We start from the raw sequence: 18,627 nt of genomic DNA, 5'->3' as shown, positions 1-18,627 counted from the left end.
CCCATTTTTTTCTTCCTCTACATCCTGATTGAAAAGTCAATTTTGGAAACTCAAAATGATTAGAAAGTACACTCAAATTCATGACACCCTATAAGTCATTAGACTTTACAACTGGTATTATATAGTGTTAATTTAAAAAAAATTATTCACAGTTTTAAAAGCCTCCAGTATGAGACTTCAAACAGAGTCAGACATGAATAAATCAGTGTGATCTTGGAAAACCCATGTTTTGGGAACTATTTTACTCATCTGGCAATTTGGAAACTCTATTATTTTCTGGATGGCATTTTTTTTGCCAAGGTCTTCTTAATTTCCAAAAAACACCCTCCAATCTCTTTCAAAGATTTGTCTCAAGATAGTTGAGTAAGTATAAGAGTTTTCCACATAGTCTAATTGAGAAAGACTCTAGGTCGAAGTTGAATTGGTTGAAAGGAATCTGCCCCTGTGGGTGCGTGCCTTGCTCAGAGCACATGAACCGTAGATGGTCAGGCCAGGAGTAGCACAGCTGTCTGCAGGCTGGGCAGTTTGCCAAGTCATCTCCCCCTGCCTCCTTTGCCTGCTAAGACCATGAAAACATTAGGGACCTTACGGATCACATTGCCCACTATCTTCATTTCGCAGAGGAAGAAACCAAGGGCCATAAAGGGGAAGGGCTTTGCCAGTATTACCCAGTAAATTAATGGCCGGCCTAGGAAAGAACTCAGGCCTTCGGACAACAGTCTAGTACTCTTTCCACTATATGCCACACTTTTCCCCTTTCAAGTTCTCCTTTCTCTAACAAACAGTTGAAATGACATCTCCTCTTAGGTCTTGCCTGCCTTCATTCGAGGCTGGTAGGTCTCTCTCCCTCTCAACCTCCCTCCCTCTCTCCCTCTCTCCCTCTCTTTCTCCCTTCTGTCCTTTCTTACATCCTCCCATTTCTTTCCTACTCTGCTAGATATATAATACAGCAGAAGGATGCATAAAATACCTCAAGATTATAAAAACAAATAAAAGAAAATGTAAGGGTCAAATTATAAGGAGAAAGGAATGAGATAAAAAATGTGTATTATATTAAGCTAAATCCTTGGTACAAGGGCAAGTCCCAGATTTGCCTCCAAGAGTTCTAACAATGAAGACAAAATGCACAGGAATCTTTCTAATAGATCAATTACTTGAGATGACACAATTATTCTTAGCACTGAAACCAGATGGAAATATTCTTCAGAGATTCCTCATAAGAAAAATATTTGAAGATTTTTTTTCTCCCCCTTTAGTTTATCTGGCCTGGAACAGGCCGAAAAGATAAGTCCTTAGGAGTTTAATTGGTATTCACCGTTAGTAAGTCTTAGCCCAAGTCACAAAGGCGGTAAAAGGCCCTCCTAAAGCTTACATGATAGAGTGACCTCCATGCTCTTCCAAAGGCCCAGTCACTGTCTTCTGCCCTGCCACAATGACTCCAACAGGTGAAGGTTGGATCATGGTAGGGAAGAGACCCACTGAGACCCTTGCCTTTCTTGAGGCCTCCTGTAGAGTCTGAACTGGGACCCATAAAGAGAGAGCAGGAGAGGGTTTGGGTATTTCTTGCTAATTCAAAGAAGTTTATTCATTGTTAGATACTTTCCATGCATCTTCTCTTTTTCTATTAACACAGATAATGAGGAGTAAATGCAAATTCCTAACAGCCAGGTCGTTAATACATCTATTCATATATAGAGAGAGGAAGATCAGAATGAGAATGTAGAGGTGAGCTCTTGAGGTTTCCTTTCACACACAGGTTGTCCAATATCTCCCCAGGAGCTCTATGGTCTTAATAGCAATGATGAAAAATCTGCTTTCATTATCAAATAGCATTCTTCGGGGTTTTGATTTATATCTCAAACAAATTTTTGTACTACAGAATAATTCTGTGTATTGACTGTATATAGGGGAAGTGTATCAGAATACATCTGAAATAAAGAAAGCAGAAGACAGGTAGAAGCCCATCAGCCCATCGATCTTTCCCAGAGAGGCCCTGAGTCCCCAACGGCCCCAAGACAAACTCATTCCCTGGACCTTCCTTGCCCTCTGCTATTCACTACCAAAGTGAAGAGTCTTGGCTTATAGACTCAGATGGTTCCAGACAGGAAGTCTTGAATGAGGCAGGCACGTGCTCACAGTGTTGTGAAAACCCCAGGGTAAAACTGGACTTGTGAAAGTCCAGTCTTATTATTTTCTTAAGTCAAATTTCTTCCTCTTGAACTGCTGTGCTCACTGCTCATATACTTAAACTTTTGTAGGTATCAATTTTGGAGTGTGACTTTATTTTTACCTAATTATTTGCACTTCTCTTATTTACATAAAATAGTCAATGTCTTTTATATTTACTTCAATTCCCTCCAAGATCAATAAGGAACATTTGTCAGTATAATAAGATCTTTTAAGACGGGTCTATTTGGGAAAGGGTCTGAGGTAACACAGACCCACCCCAAAATTCAGGGTCAAGAGAAGGAGATACTCAGAATTCTGATAAGGAGAGTAGGGATACTACCCTGGGCAGCCCAAAGCATCACTGGAGGGCAATGGGTAGCAGGATCAGAAGGTGGGTGCCTGGCTCAGCTTGTTCCTTCCACTGTGTGGGAGAGGGCTCAGTCCTGCCAGAGCCTTTAAGGAAGCCCTGGGCCTCAACGTCCCTGTTCCAACCAAAAACCTCGTGAGGAGGTGGAGAGCCATCTCTATTCTGTCAGTTTTTGCTCAGGAAAGGGTTAGGGGTTGGCTAAAGGTTCCTTGGCCTCTTTGGTTTACCAATAAATTATGTCTTTGAGAAAAAAATAATTCTTCCCAGGATTTAGAATTTTCAAAGAGGTCTAAAGTGAAGATGTTCAGGAACCAAATATTGATTTTTCTTCTCTATGGCAGTTATCAGTTTTTGGATGAGTTTTTAATATGCAATATTAAGAACACAAAAAAGCATTTCTCTTTTACAAAACAATATGCTGTCCACTTTTTGAAAATATCTCCAATAAACAGAGCTATGAAACTCTGGGGCAACGTGGCAGTTTGTGGTCATTTGTTACAGCAGTTCTAGCAAATGAATACAATAAAAAAAAAAACATCATCCCTACCCTTAAGGAAATTTATAATCTCCTACATGGAAGTGGATGGCTCAGGCAGGGCCTTAAGAGCTACGCTAACTAGAGCTTCAAGAGCGTCAGAAGCAAGAGTGAGAGATCATCTCTGTGAACAGGAAAAGCCTCAAGTAGGTAGTAGCTTGTGAATATCCAAAGAGTGGACTGAATTCGACAGGTAGAAATGGGGAGTTTGTCATGGAATGGTATCTCGAGTAGAGGGAATTATAGGAGAAAAAGAGCCAAAACTTAAGATGTTCAGAGGATCTCAAATGATTCAGCTTGGTTAAATTCCACCTATGGAATAGAGTTCTAGAAAAGCAGGTAAGTATTATTAGAAAGGCCCAGAAACAATGTGTGTATTTTAACATATTTCTGTGCCAGAGAAATTTGAGCTGGTATCAAGATCATCCAGCTCAGTACTGTTATTTTATACATAGAAAAGGAAATTAAAGGATGGATTTACTTTCCCCAAGATCAGATAGCTAGGTCTGGAATAAAGTTAGTACTAAAATCCAAATCTTTTGCTTAGTAATTGAGTCATCTTTACAGTAAATTTATGTCTTTCAAATACTGCTTACTCTCTGGCCTAACTTTTTAAAATTTTACTACTAAATATCAATTAACTGTTACTTTTTGAGCCTCAGTTATTTATATTCAATAGTAATTACCTATCTGGTTATGGGTCAGAAACACACACAATAAATCTTTTCATAAAGATTCTTAGTGGTGTTGCTGGGCACCCTCCCAACCTTCCTCTCCATCTTTCCCAACCTTCTATAGCCCCTAAAATAAGTCTAGAAAAGTCACCATTTAGAATGTTTTATTTCTAATATTATGCTACATATGAAATCTTTCAATAGAGAAAAATAAAAATAGAAAACTGACCCATTATCTCACTACTCTGCTAATTCTTGTTGACTTTTTTTAAATGAAATACAAATACATCATAAAAAAACTCAAATACTTCAGAAAAACAAACAGTATAAATAAGAAGTAGGAGCTCTCCTTAGTTTGCTCCCAGGTCTTTCTCCAAACATACATCACCAACGAATTGTTGTTTGTCTTTCCAGAAAAAAAAATTATGTGCAATTGTAAATGTTTTTCTTAATGTAACACTATACACAATGTGCTGTGCCTTACTTTTTTATTTTCCTTAAAGATATATCTGGAATCCTTCAATATTACAACCTACAGAACCATTTCTTTTAGCAAAGCTTTATAATATACCATTATAAAGATGTGTCATCATTTAGTTAACCAGCCCCCCATTATTTCCAGTGTTTTGTTATTATAAACTGCTGAACAATATCTTGTACATACATCTAGAATGTTTTTGTTTTGTTTTGTTTTGTTTTTTTACATCTAGAATGTTTTTGCAAGTATATCTTCAGAATAAGTTCCTAGTTGTAGAATTACTAGGAATTATCATGCGATATTCCCAGCTAAAGACCTTTTAATACCCCGCTGCAGGTAGAATCAAATCCAAATATCTTTATTACCAAGTTGCCAAGACCTGGCCTACTTGTCTCTTTAACCTGTCAGTTACTCTTTATTTATAACCTGGGGACACACCAACCTTTTGCCCTTACTCCTGCAAACTCCTTTCTTACCCCACGACTTTTGTACTTGCTCTTGCTTCTTGTAACTTTCTGCAAGATGTGGCTGCCTCTTTGCCCCTCTGGTTTCAAATCAAAATCATCTTCTCTGTGAGGCCTAAAAGGGCTTAAATGAGCACTTCTATCCCTTACCGTCATACTGATTTTCTTTTTTTCCTTTTTTTTTTTTTTTTTAAGATTTATTCATTTTTAAGAGAGAGAGAAAGAGTGTGTACGTGTACAGGCATGAGGTGGGGGGCGGTTAGCAGGCCGGGAGGGTGGGGCAGGGGAGAGACAGTCTTTTTTTTTTTAAAGATTTTATTTGTTTATTTGAGACAGAGCACGAGATGAGCATGGGTCAGAGGGAGAAGAAGACTCCCTGCTGAGCAGGTAGCCCGATGTGGGGCTCAATCCCTGGACCCTGAGATCATGACCGACTGAGCCACTCAGGAGCCCCCGGAAGAGACAGTCTTAGGCAGACTCTGCTAAGCCTAGAGTCTGTTTGGGGGCTGGATCTCATGATCCTAAGATCACTCACTACCTGAGCTGAAACCAAGAGCCTGAGGCTTTTTTTCTTTTTTTAAGATTTTATTTATTTATTTATTTGACAGAGAGACACAGCACGAGAGAGAACACAAGCAGGGGGAGTGGGAGAGGGAGAAGTAGGCTTCCCGTGGAGCAGGGAGCCTGATGTGGGGCTTGATCCCAGGACCCTGGGATCATGAGCTGAGCCGAAGGCCGATGCTTAACGACTGAGCCACCCAGGCGCCCCTGATTAATTTTCATTCTAGCGCTTCACTCTGTACGAAATTATTTTGTCTTGCCCTCTGAAATGTGAGCTCCAAAAGAGCAAGAGCCCTATCTCATTTCTTCTCCACTGAGTCTCAAGAGCTCATATCTGGTGAATAAATGGTTAGAGGGTAAATGGGTTTAAAATGACCAAATAGGTGGCCAGATTGCTTTTGGGATGGTCACCGGTTTTTACGGCCACTGGCAGTGCCTGAATACCCTTGGAAGCACTTAGTACTACCAAGCATTTATCATTTTTTGTAGTTGTCCATTTTAAAGGTCAAAAATAGGGACATATCTCCCATGTCAGAGTAATTTTTCTTTAGACACTGTTAAGAACAAATCAGATATTTTAACATAACCTCATATCCATCTCTGAAAAATAAACAGGCAATAACAACCATTATTTGAGTGAGAAACAGAGTAAATGAGAATGTTTCATATTGGTTGGAAATTGATGTGATGACTCGTAAGGGCACTGAATTTGAAAATCAAATCTTTTTAAGACTAAAGACTTATCCTTGCAATATACAGTAAAACGTCTGCTGGAATTTGATTCCTTTCTCACTTCCCTCCCTTCTTTCATTTATTTAATCAATCACTCATTCATCTTACAAATATTTATTGATTGCTCACAGGCCTTGGTACCGTAAAAAATCTTTCTCTCTCATCAGACCACACCCATCTTCTGGGTCAATATCACCTGGCCTTTATTTTTAAATTCATTCTGACTTGTACTGCAGAATTATCTAGAATGACAACCCTGAAATGGAGAGACAAGGAAAGTCTATACCTGAAATCTTTTTGGGAGGATCACCTTACAAGTTATTGTTAATCATCAACCAATCTAGCCTTTTAAGTAATATTGTATTGGATTTAAAAAACTCTTTCTTTAATTTCTTGTTATATCTTCCTCCTTTACAGAGGTATTTCTCCCAGTTCCCACTTTTCATAGTTTCCAGGCAACCTAACTTTGAATGAAAATACCCTCTACTTGGACTACAGGTGAGGTGGGGAAATGAGCACCGGAGTAAGGAAGGGAATTTTCTTCTTGGTCCTAATGTCCACCTAATTTTTAAAGCATAGGTTCCTTATTATATGGGGCTTGCAATTACATCCATAAATTATTAGGTAACTCCATGTCTCCTATACCTCATTTTTTCCGAACCTGTGGGTAATGAGTGGAGGGACGGCCGGAGTAGAAAATCCTTTTCCTCCTGAGAATAAGGAGGGGTGTAAACAGAAGCTGAGTTTAGGACACTGCTATGAGACTGGGGTTTCAGTAGGGGTCAACATTGCATTTAGCCTTCTCCTCAACACGATTCTGTTCCACCTACCCGTGAAATATATAAAACGAAATTTTACATATAAATAAAGTTTTTGCATTGGACCAGCTGGTCAGTTCTCCTATCTGCTAACTTCCTTCCCCCCTTTGTCAGTTCATTAAGTCTACCTCTTGCCGTACCCAAACCCTCCACCTAGCAGCCTCTCTCCCTCTTCCGGCTACTGGTCGCTCGCCACCTTCCATCTCCTTACCCCAGCATCCCCAGCCCGCGAGTGATTGAGGAGATCTGGGGGCTGCCGGGCCCCAGGTTTGCGGTAGTCAAAGCCATAGCTCTGGGGTGGGGATCCCGAGAGTATGGCGGGGGCAAGAAGGTGGAAAGCGCGTTCCTCTTACGTGTGATCTCAGCACAAATTTGCCTGGAGTTCTCCTGGCGAAAGAGCGGGCAGGTTTCACCGTTTCTTAAACGCCTACTAGCCAAGCTTGCAGGTCCGCGCGCCTGACGGCTGCGCCTGGCAAGCCGAAACTACGTTCAGAGGCAAGGCTAGGCTGCCCACGAGGTTGGGATTGGGGATTGTGAATGACCTCGAGGCCGCTTCCTCCTTCTCGTCACCCTCCCTCCATTCCCCTAGTCACCTTCGCGTCAGCAAAACTGCCCCTCAGGGCGAGAGGTCTCGCTTTCTCTCTCTCGCAAAGGGTTAATTTTCTGATCGCACGAGGGGGAGGAGATTTCCCTGTAGACAAGTAAAAAGGGTGATGGACAAACGTGCGGGCACTAAGACCGCAAGGCATTCATTTCCTCCGCCGGTGGATGCGGACGCCGGGAGGAGGAGAGCGCCGAAGCGAGGACCTGGGAGCCGTGGCACAGGCAATGCTCAACCCTGGATGTAGCTGAGAGAGGCTGGGAGAGGCCGGCCCGCGGAGATCCAGCCGCCGGGGGAAGACCTAGGGGGGTGGGTGGGGAAAACAGGAGAGCATTCGAAATCAAGCGCTTTACAGATTATTTTATTTTGTGTAGAGAACACGTAGCGACTCCGAAGATCAGCCCCAATGAACATGTCAGTGTTGACTTTACAAGAATATGAATTCGAAAAGCAGTTCAACGAGAATGAAGCCATCCAGTGGATGCAGGAAAACTGGTAGGTGATGGTTTCGCGTGATACTCTTCCCGGGAGCCCTGCGCGTCTTCCCGCTGTGCCTTAATGTCGGTGTTTTCTGTCTGGGGCGTGAATGGAGCGATGAATCGCAGGCAGCAGAGAGCTGGTCGCTGAGTTCCCGGGTCTCCCGGGTGCAGGAACCACTGGGGCTGCATGAAGCGCGTGGGTCTGTGAGTGCCCCTGTGTGAACCGTGGCTACACATACATCTTTAACATAGATTATATAACATAGAACATACATGAGTATATAGAGTAGATGTCTGCGCGACACGGAAGGCGGGAGAGATGCTACAGTCCAGATTCCCTACCTGTGCTACCTTCTGATTTTCATCTAGATTTGGGTTTTCTAGCTTGGCCTCCCGCAAGCTGAGTGTGAAAGGCAGTGGAGGAAGGACCCAGGCTTCTGCTCCGTTTAACCCTCTCCCGCCTGCGCTCTCTGGTCCTCGCCCTCTCCATCCCTCGTGTCCTTCCTTTCTCCTTGCAGCCCTCCTACTTCACTGCCCTACTCTCTGCTGCTCCCCGGCCGGATTTCTCCTTTCCTGGACCCCCTTCCCCACGCGGATCCCTTTCCGGTTTCATTAAGAGGCGGGGGCGGAGGGGGAGGGGACAATGAAAACAGTAATAAAAATGAATGAACCCGAGCAAGTGGAGCCACGCCATTATTAAGTTTCTGTTTTACGGAAACGCCTTTTGGACACAGTCGGTTCTAATTCAGTAGGAAGCTGTTGATTGAAGTTGAGACAGAGATCAAAAATCCCTCGGTCCGCAGAGTCCTTGGGGGCTCTTCCCCAAACTTCTAATAGGGAAAGAGTTTTGCTTGTTTAGTGTGTTCCCTCCGCCAGTCCTTTTGAAAATCCCTGTGTGGGAGGCGATCCTGTGTCACCTTGCAATATTTAACAGGGGAGGGTGTGCTCATCTCTCTTCTTCCTTGTAGACCGAGCTGCCGTGGCAGACATGCCGGTCCTCTCCTTAAGCCCGGGTCTGGCGATCAGTAAAGTGCACGCTCAACGCACCCCGGAGCTGGGCAGTGGCCTGCAGCCTCCTGGGTGCTCGATGGGAGGGTCGGACTGAGGGGCTCTCCGGAGCCAAGGGATCCTGCCCGCCGCCGCGTGCGCGAGCGCGCGTGCCCCGCGCCGTCACGACCTGCCTTCCCTCCCCCCTCTCATCAATGGGAAACCAAAGACGCGGGCGCGCGGGGGGCCGGGGCTGGCTGGTACGGTAGGGGGGGGTGCCGCGGGCCGGAGCTGGTGGAGGGAGGTTCAACTTCCTTTCCTCCGGTCCCCAGGAGTTGTGACTGGCCCCTGAAGGCTTGGCCGCGGTGCCTGCCTCCTCCCGTCCCGCTGGCCCGCCCGAGGCCCGCTGGCCCTTTGCGGCTGTAGCCCGGCCGAGCCCGCCCCCTGCGCGCTGCGCGCGGGCTGGGCCCGGCCTGTTGGGGGCGGGTGCGGAGGGCACGGCGCATTCACGCCCGCTGCGGCTGGGCTGGGGACTGCACTGGGTGCGGGGCGTTTGGGGGCCCGAGAGCCGCGTCTGGCCGGAGCCGGAAGCCAGCAGGCGGACGCGATCCACTCCGAAGCCCTGGAAGTGCGGCGGGCACTTGGGGCGCGGGGCTGGGGCCCCTCCTGGACCGGCGAGCGCCGAGGGTGGGTCCGGAAGGTGGTGGTACACCTCGAGGCCCGATCCCGTAGGAGTGCAGACATTGAAAGGCCTTTGGCGCTTGGGGAGGCCGACCCCTCTCGGGGCCCTGCGGCCTGGGGACCTTCTCCGGAGGCACTTCCTCCTCCCGCCTAGAGGGTGGTGCTGAAGGCGGGGCGGGGCGGGGCGGGGCGGGGGCCGGAGGCCGCGGGCGCTCGGAGCTGCCAGGCTGGCCCCCTGAGCGGCCGGATCATCTCTGCAGCTGTTTGTCCGGTTCTCTTGCCACCCCACTGGAGCCCATCTTCTTCCCCCATGAGCGCTGTGTGCTGTTTTCTAGTCTCCCTTGTCTTCAACTTGGTGCACCTTTATTGAACCTGCCTTTCTGGAGCCGGCGTCCCCTCGCCTTGGCTGCCCCCATTCACGGTCGGCCAGCCCTCCCTTGCACCGCCGCGGTCGATAGTGCCTCTTATTTACCGGTTGCCTTTTCTCTGAGGCCAGGTAACCGTTTCCCGCCTCTTTAATGCATTCACTCAACAAGTACACAATGAGCTAGACAGGGCCTTGCCCTCACCGGGACCGAAAATGGCAAAAATGCGCCAAGTTCTTTTCTCCTGTTGAGCTCTCATCACTGTATTCCTTCTAGCTCTTTAGGGACCGTTCTTCTGGCAACATCTTTCCTAGCCTTTATTTATATGCATGAATTTTTACATGTCTGCCGGTGCCTCCTTCCTTCCAGACCGTCAGCTCTTTAGGGCATGGTTCTTGTCTCATTCGGAGCACGTTGAAGAGAGCTTTGTACATGGCAGATGCTGGGGAAGATGCTTATCCAGTGAGTTAAAATGATTACTGGTGCCCATTTTATTGCCAGGTCTACCTGTTAATACCTGAAGTTTAACATATTTGGCCTCCCCCTGAGTTTGAATGCTATGTCATAGGCACGTACTGGGATTTTTCCCTTCCTGACTTTTTCTTTGTTGACCCTATTTTTTTAGCTTGCCTTTTGCAGTCAAAAAGCTCTACTGGCTGTTTCTCTTTCCTTGCAGGTCTTCCCGACCTTAATTGTCTTGCTTTCTCCTTTTTATCCCCTTTTCCAGAGGGGGTGCATCTCTCCCGGTATCCTGGGGGTCCAATTTTCTAAGCCTTCCCCACCAAAATCCCAACAGCAAAAAGTCTCGACCAAGGTGCGTAAGAAAACGATTTTCTTTTTTCTTTCCCTTCTTAACAGGAGTAGGGAGCTCCATAACCAAGGCTTAAACCCTCTTGGGGGCAGGGGAAGTTTAGGAAACCAAAGCTTTACCTTTACAAAATGGTTTGAAATAGCTTCTGGGCGACAAACACAATATTGTGAAGCATCTACTCTTTTGAGCAGTCATTTGCACTTGTCCTTAAAAATGTCTTAGGGCCTCAAACAAAGCTTGTTAATGTAGAGAATTATAACTTCTCTCTCAAAAAAGAGCTACCCGGTCCTTTGAAGAATTGTGAGAAAGGCCAGGAGTGCTGTTTTGTCAGTATGCTGTCTGTGCGCTCCGTAGCATTATTTAAGAGAACCTTAAATAAGAGTAGTTTATTAGCCATATCCTATATTCCATATTCATTACCTTATTACATATTAATGTTATGGTCCCCTTATTTTGGAGTGGTATTTGTGTAAACACTAAAGTGTTCGACTGTGGCAAGTTTATCAGGCTTATTGCTGCCTTAAATGATTAACCCTATACTCATTGTTCTAAACACAGGATAGGTACATAGACCTTTTTAATTTTCTAGCAAATAGTTTCATGTATAATAGAGCAGCAGTTGAAATGAATGCAAACTCATAAATATATTTCCTTGGAGAATCCTCCTGAGACCTCATCTTGAAACTACACGGCAAGTTAAAAATATCTCCGGTAATGTTATCCGGTAAATAGGACTTTATTAGACGAGGTAGAGGTAGAGAAAAAATGCGTGCTTCTAGCTCAGTAGCATTTTTGACTTCCAATTTTACACTGAAAAGCCCTGTCTGGGATTTTACAACATTGAAAAGAAAGGCATTTTGTCCCTTAAGGAGACGTCTCGCCTTTACCTGTTATGGCCACTAATAGCTGACTTAATTTATAAGTGCTGCTAGCAAGGAAGCGAAATCACATAGTGACTGGTAAGGCAAGGCGACATAAAATTCATTGAGTGAGAAGGGCAGCTGGGCTCTGCCTTCTCTTTCAGCAGCCTGCCAGGTTTGTGCTAACAGCGGTGGATGCTAGTTAGTCGCTCCAGTTGTAATTGTCTGGCCAATGATGATTATCTTCTGATGTCGGCTGACAGGGTGTTCACCAATAGGAAAAGAGGAGGCCTGTGCTGACTGCTGTAACATTATGGCTGTGAGGTGACGTCATCACAGGGCTTGCCTAGAACCTCGTGAAGCCCTCCCCTGCTCCCCTCTGGCATCCTTCACGTATCCAGCCTTTCAATGCTTTGTATATTTTTCTGACTTTCTCCACTCCCCCCACCGAGGTATTTATTGGCTATAAGGCTTTTATTGTTTACATTTTGTGTTCTGTATTTTAGGGTCTACAGGATAGTGTAGGAATTTTTAAGATTACATACTACCCAAGAAAACCTTTTTATCCGCAAATTTGTTTTTACTAAGACAAAAATTAGAAGAAACACTATTTAAAAGGAATTGTACATTGTTATATGTGAGGCTCAGAAAGTAACATGAGGTACAGTTTCTGTATTTAAGAACATTATAAGCCTGACTTAGTATTTTACTCAAAATATAGCATCATAAGGCATGTCAAACTGTTAAAATGCAGGCAGAGTATTAAGCTGTTGTTTCTCCTGTAGTGACAATTGTTCTGAATCGATCCCTAAAATCCTTGAAATCTGCTATATTCGTTTATAAGAAAAATGGCTGGAGAATAGTGCAGTCTGCTCTCCTGAAACAGGAAAGGCCAGAGTCTCATTTAATCAGTGCCACCACAGCGACTACAGATTTGGTCAGCTATCTAGGAAAATACTATGTCCACATAATACTCATGTTTCTTGCCACTTTGGGGAATCACAGTTCATATTAGTTTTAGAATTGAAAAGTCCTAAGTGTGAGGAATTTAGCATGTCATTCAATAAACTTTAAAGAGCACTGGGATATTGGCCTAATAGCACTAGGTTAAGAATGAGAAGACTGAGAAAATGTACAGAGAAGAAAAATATGATCTATGTTGTGGTGTTAGAAAATGAAATGTGTGGTAACTATGATCTGAACTTTTATGTATCTTTTTAGAAAAGATGTATTTTCGTGCAGTCCTTGGTGTTTTAGGATTCCCAGGGATAATGGAAATTATTTTATGATCATATTATCCATCCCTATATTTGCATTAGTTATAAATAGTATATGATGATGAAATTTTTACATAGGGCCTTTTGTTAAATTGAAGGTTGAATTTTGTGAAGAAGACTTGTTGCTTGTTGCTTTTAATGTTAGATGATGATAATTCTAAGGGTATCAGGATCACATTGTCATTTAACTCCAGTGTCTGAACCCACTCCAGATCTAAGAGTTGCTTTGCATACTTCTTGAAAGAAGATTCTTTCAGTTTAGACAGTGGAAAAGCTGTGGGGTTGGAGGTGAGGGATGGAGACTTTTAGAAATACTTAGGAGGGCATAAAATAACCATCTAGTCAGTCTTTAGCCAACAAAGCAAAATGAAGGAGTATGGCACTATTCAGTTAATTCAAGAATTCATCTTTGCTTCAGTGATCTGGATATTTTAGGTACAAGTATTTTTTTTTCTTTTGAGGATACTTGAAATATGTTTAATAATAGATAACCAACATTCTCTTTTTATTCTTATTTGCATTTATCCTATGCGGAATTTACTCCCAGCCCATAAGTTTTTGTTTCTTCAGTCTCTTCTGAGATATCTTTTTCTTCTGTGCAACCTCCTCTTCTGGTTTAGGAACAACCAGCGCTTTTTCAGTAAGGATCATCTAGGTGTGGCAAGGAGAGCTCATGTGTGGGTTAATCCAACCATGAGCCCTGTACGTTCTACGCTGCATCTTGGGGACTTTGTTCACCCGGATGTGCTCAATGACCAGAGAGTCTACATCTAAACCCTTAAGTTCAGCATTACTCTCTGCATTTTTAAGCATGTGCAGTAAAAATTCAACACTCTCCTTGGGCCACCAGCCCTGTGTCCAGCCCCGCTGTTTGGTCTGGGCACACCTACCAACTCCACCATGGTAGCGACGGAATGGCACACACTGCTTCTGCAAAGTGACATCCTTCAGATACTTGGTGGCTTTTCGGATATGCATACCCTTGATGGCCTGGGCAGTTTCACGTGTGTTCCTAAAGTGAACACGCAGATTTGAACCTCTTGATTTGCATGATTTTGTAGGGGTTTCAGGGTCAAGCATTTTCAGAGGTCACCTCAGGCCTCTTAGGGGAAGAGGAGGGTCCAAGTATTTTCTAACATGAATTATGTAAACATCATCGCAATGATCCACTTAATTTTTCATGTATGGACGTAGGTGAGCTGGGCTGCCCTTTATTAATAGGAACCAGACAACAGTCCACAAACTTGGCCTTAGCTCTTTACCTGTTCTATCTTCTAGTCCCTACCTTCAAGTCTTCCTGCTCCCATTTACTTTCCACTTATCTTTGTTAAAAGAGCACAGGCATTTACGTAAAGAAGTTACCTATGTATACCACAGATAGATATTTCTATTGATAACGCTAGAAAACCTGAATGAAAATAGAACGTGGCTTTTTTTTTTTTTTAAGATGTTTTATTTATTTATTTGAGAGAGAGAGTGAGCAAGTGAGAGAGAGCACGAGCAGAGGGAGAAGGAGAAGCAGACTCCCCACCAAGCAGGGAGCCGATGTGGGGCTCGATCCCAGGACCCTGAGATCATGACCTGAGCCGAAGGCAGACGCTTAACGGACTGAGCCACCCAGGCACCCTGAAAATATAACATGGCTTTATTGAAACGTTAAAGTTCATAACTTTATCTGTTTTCAGATTGTGTAAACAGGCAGGTACAAATGTGTAACTTTTGGCATAGTTACTCATAGAATTTAAATAGCATCCCTAATTATATTTAACTTCCAATCATTTTATTTTAGAAATAGATTAGTTCTTTAAAAAAAATTATTGTTTTAGAGTCAAAAATGAATTTATACTTTTAGGCCTGTTGAGCAAAAACCATTCCAAAGCATTGGGTCGTGTAGGTCATCTAAGTTCAAGCTTATATGTTTATTGTGATTCATTTCTATACTGAGCACTCAAAAGTTTTAGTCTTAAGGTTCTTTATCCTAGTATATTGGAATGACAAATATTTTTAGGAAAATCTTCTGTTTAATCAGTCACTCACTGTGAACTTTCTATAATTTAACTTTAAAGCCTGTCTGCCCCCCCGCCAAATGTACAAGTGAAAAAGATTTACACTTACCTTTGCTGAGATGAATAAGACATGCTGATTACAAGCAATTTTGCTGGATGGACACTCATATAGTTTTCTAGTAATTTTATTTCCTCCAGGGGTGCCTGGGTGGCTCAGTTGGTTAAGTGCCTGCCTTGGACTCAGGTCATGATCCCAGGGTCCTGGGATTGAGTCCCAGGTTGGCCTTCCTGCTCAGTGGGGAGTTTGCTTCTCCTCTCCCTCTGCCTGCCACTCTGCCTACTTGTGCTTGCTGTCTCTCTCTCTCTATCAAATAAATAAATAAAATCTTTAACAAAAATTTATTTCCTCCATATTTTCATATTTTAGTATTTTTCTTTCTAAAAATTTTATAGCTAATTGCAATATGATTAGGGGAATATCATTGACAATGTATTTTGGGCTGGGGGATCTCACTGTTTTTTGTTTTTTGTTTTTTTTCATCTGAGACAGAGAGATACAGAGAGAGAGAGAGAGAGCATGAGCAGGGGAGAGGCAGAGGAAGAGGGAGAAGCAGGCTCCCAGCCGAGCCAAGAGCCAGACGTGGGGCTCGATCCCAGGACCCTGGGATCATGACCTGAGCCAAAGGCAGACGCTTAACGACTGAGCCACCCAGGCGCCCCGATCTCACTGTTTTTATTTAGGTTTATGATCACATATTTTCAGTGAAATAGGTATAACCCCATTTCTTAAAGATACATTTCATATGTTTTAGTTCAACCCTTAACTTTATTAACACCCATCCTTGGAGCTAGTGTTTTGTTTGGTTTTGTTTCTTTAATTGATCCTTTGAGTTCTGAGGCTGAATCTTTTAATTCACTTTTGAATTCATTAACTCTTAATAGACAGTATACATCATTCTTTGAAGATTTTGAAAAAAAACCCCATGAAATGCATGTTTATTATGTATTTTTGTTAGGAGAGGTACAGGCATTTACCTAGAAAAGTACACATGTATACATAAAGACATTAAAGTGACTTTCAAAAAATGAAAACCGATACCCCATTATAGACCATGTCTTTTCTATTTCTTGCTATTCAAAGAGCATCTTGCTGGATATACTTCTAAAATTTGCTGCAAAACAGGTCCCAATTTAATTGATTTTTGTCAATTTTTCATGGAGCCAAACACAGGGCTTCAACCCAGAACCCTGAGATCAACACCTCAACTGACTGAGCCACCCAGGCGCCCCTTGACTTTTGTCAGTGGTTTTTAAAACTAGTTAAATAATTTGATTTTAAGATTTTATTTTATTTTTTTTATTTGACAGATAGAGAGCACAAGCAGGGGTAGTGGCAGGCAGAGGGAGAGGGAGAAGCAGAAGCAGGCTCCCCACTGAGCAGGGAGCCCGATGTGAGACTTGATCCCAGGACCCTGGGATCATGACCTGAGCCGAAGGCAGCCGCTTAACCAACTGAGCCACCCAGGTGCCCCAATAATTTGATTTTAATAAATATTTTAAAACCACAAAAACTGAATGTTTAATTAATTGGATTTATCCCGATCAGTACTTGGATTTATCCCGATTATTAATAAATTTAAAAAATCTTTGATATAGTTAATAATGGCCGAAACCTTCAAGTTTTTTTGTTTTTTTTTGTTTTTGTTTTTGCCTTGTAGGCCCAGTTGTTCCTTCTATTCGAAAGGTGGTGTTAGTAAAATGTAAAAGCTTTTAAGATACTTGGCCCACTCTAACTGGGCTAATTGACTCATTCAGGTGTAGTGAGTTCAGTGGAATTGAATGCTTTGAAGTTGAGAATTTTATGATCTTGTTTTAGGAGGCTCAGTGGAGAAATAGGGGCTGGTTGAAAAGGTTTATGCCTGAAACTTTTTTTTTTTTAATGTGTGAGATTTCTATTAAAGTCTTTGGGTGTGTTAAGCATTTAAAAGCTGAACTAGCAGTGGTTATCATTACAATAAACAGGAAGGAAGCTCAATAAAGGGACTGTAAATATCAATGTCTACAGTTTCTTCTCAGTTTTATGACTTTTTGGCAGACTTAAAGATCTTTAAAAGTGGGGTAGATTTTCTTTATTTTAGAGTAATGATACTAATAGTTGGTATATAATTGTTTACTGATTGCAGGCATTCTTTTTTATTTTTTTTAAGATTTTATTTATTTATTTGAGAGAGAGCATGAGCAGGAGGGGAGGCAGAGGGAGAAGCAGGCTCCCCACTGAGCAGGGAGCCCTCATTTGAATAGGAATAAATACTCAATCAACAATGCACTTGAACACTTGCAGCACTGTAAACACGGAAGGAACTTGTGATTTTAGTCAAGGATCTCCCAAGTACCTCTAAGAAATTTTCACTAAGGGATCCTGAACACGTCCGGCCAGGATCTCTATGAAAAACACCTATAAATGTTGTAGTGAACATTAAACTAGATAGATACATAAGTACCTTAATCATTAAGAAATATTTCCTGAATATTATGTGTTCATCTATCAACACTTTCAGAAGTGGGGAACACCACGTCACCTTTAATGTTGCTTCTATCATAATTCCAGTTTTGTCGCAAGCGATGACACGCAGATTCGGAACCTTTCGTATAAAGCATGCTTTCTGTTTGCTTCTCTTCCACGAGCCTCATACATTCAACCTGTTTCTGGAACTCCAGGAATTTGTATCCACCTGGCGCTGCCTGTACCCGGTTTTCCTCCCACTAAACCTCCAGGCAGGTTTTAGTAGCTAGGGTAAATAGTCACCCACTGTTGACAGAAGGAAAAAAAAAAAGATGTGTGGGTCAGGGATGTCCCTATTCTTTGAGGTCTGTTCCTGCAGTGTGAAGAATTAGAGTACTTTTATTTGTTTTGTTTATGAGTTTTAAATTCTTTATCTCGTTCTACAGAAAGAAATATTATAGGCAAAGACACAAAGGCATTAGAAAATGTAAGGATGCGGGAATAAAACATCTTTAATTCTTATCCGAGGCATTCCCTGTTCTTTTGCCACATTTCCTTCAGCCTTGTTTCCAAGTTTTTGATATACTTTAGATCATTCAGTGCATACCATTTACAGATTGAGTTCCTTATTACGTGCCAGGGACTGCACTGGGCACCTTACATTTAATACATCATCTCATTACAATTTTTATGTTGCTTATTTCCCTCTTTACATTATAAACATACCACTAAAACCTCTCCAGAAGTATATTTTCCATATATTTTATTGTTTGGTATTGTTTGGACCTAAATTAATTTAGGTAACCATTGCCTTACTGTTGAACATGTTAAGTGTCTAAGATTTTGCTATTAGAACTAGTCCTCTGATTATCATTGTATATTAATTTTTTTACTTCTCTGATAATTTCCTTTGTATAAATATAAACTATAGCATGCAGGGGAATTACCTCTTTTTTTTTTTTTTTTAAGATTTTATTTATCTGACAGAGAGAGACACAGCCAGAGAGGGAACACAAGCAGGGGGAGTGGGAGAGGGAGAAGCAGGCTCTCCGCGGAGCAGGGAGCCTGACGCGGGGCTTGATCCCAGGACCCTGGGATCATGACCTGAGCCGAAGGCAGATGCTTAACGACTGAGCCACCAGGCGCCCCGGGGAATTACCTCTTTTAAGGTTTATAGTATTTATAGTTTGGTTGATGTCTAGAAGAGAAGAACCAATTTGCACTCCAGCAAGGAAGGACAGTTTTCATATCCTTCTTAG

The 18,627-nt window shown here is 42.8% G+C and overlaps 1 protein-coding gene and 1 pseudogene across 4 annotated transcripts in view; one reads left to right on the top strand and one right to left on the bottom strand.

The window, feature by feature from the left end:
• The first annotated feature begins 6,999 nt into the window (after positions 1-6,999).
• ELOVL6 (ELOVL fatty acid elongase 6) overlaps positions 7,000-18,627 on the top strand; it is a 148,997-nt gene continuing 137,369 nt past the window's right edge. Inside the window, exons 1-2 of one of the 4 annotated variants that reach the window (XM_032401010.1) lie at positions 7,000-7,065; positions 7,774-7,894. In XM_032401010.1, the coding sequence (XP_032256901.1) occupies positions 7,806-7,894 (89 nt within the window). In that variant the 5' untranslated portion in view covers positions 7,000-7,065; positions 7,774-7,805. Of the gene's footprint in view, positions 7,066-7,263; positions 7,624-7,773; positions 7,895-9,298; positions 10,374-10,638; positions 10,726-18,627 lie in introns of those variants that run through there. The other 3 variants (XM_032401009.1, XM_032401011.1, XM_032401008.1) reach the window with 3 other exon arrangements.
• On the bottom strand, positions 10,734-14,354 carry LOC116630232 (annotated as a pseudogene).

The sequence above is a fragment of the Phoca vitulina genome, unplaced genomic scaffold (assembly GCF_004348235.1).
Source record: "Phoca vitulina isolate PV1807 unplaced genomic scaffold, GSC_HSeal_1.0 scaffold3, whole genome shotgun sequence".
Lineage (NCBI taxonomy): Eukaryota > Metazoa > Chordata > Mammalia > Carnivora > Phocidae > Phoca > Phoca vitulina.
Note: the sequence above shows the minus strand (reverse complement) of the source record. Positions and strands in the feature narration are given on the sequence as shown.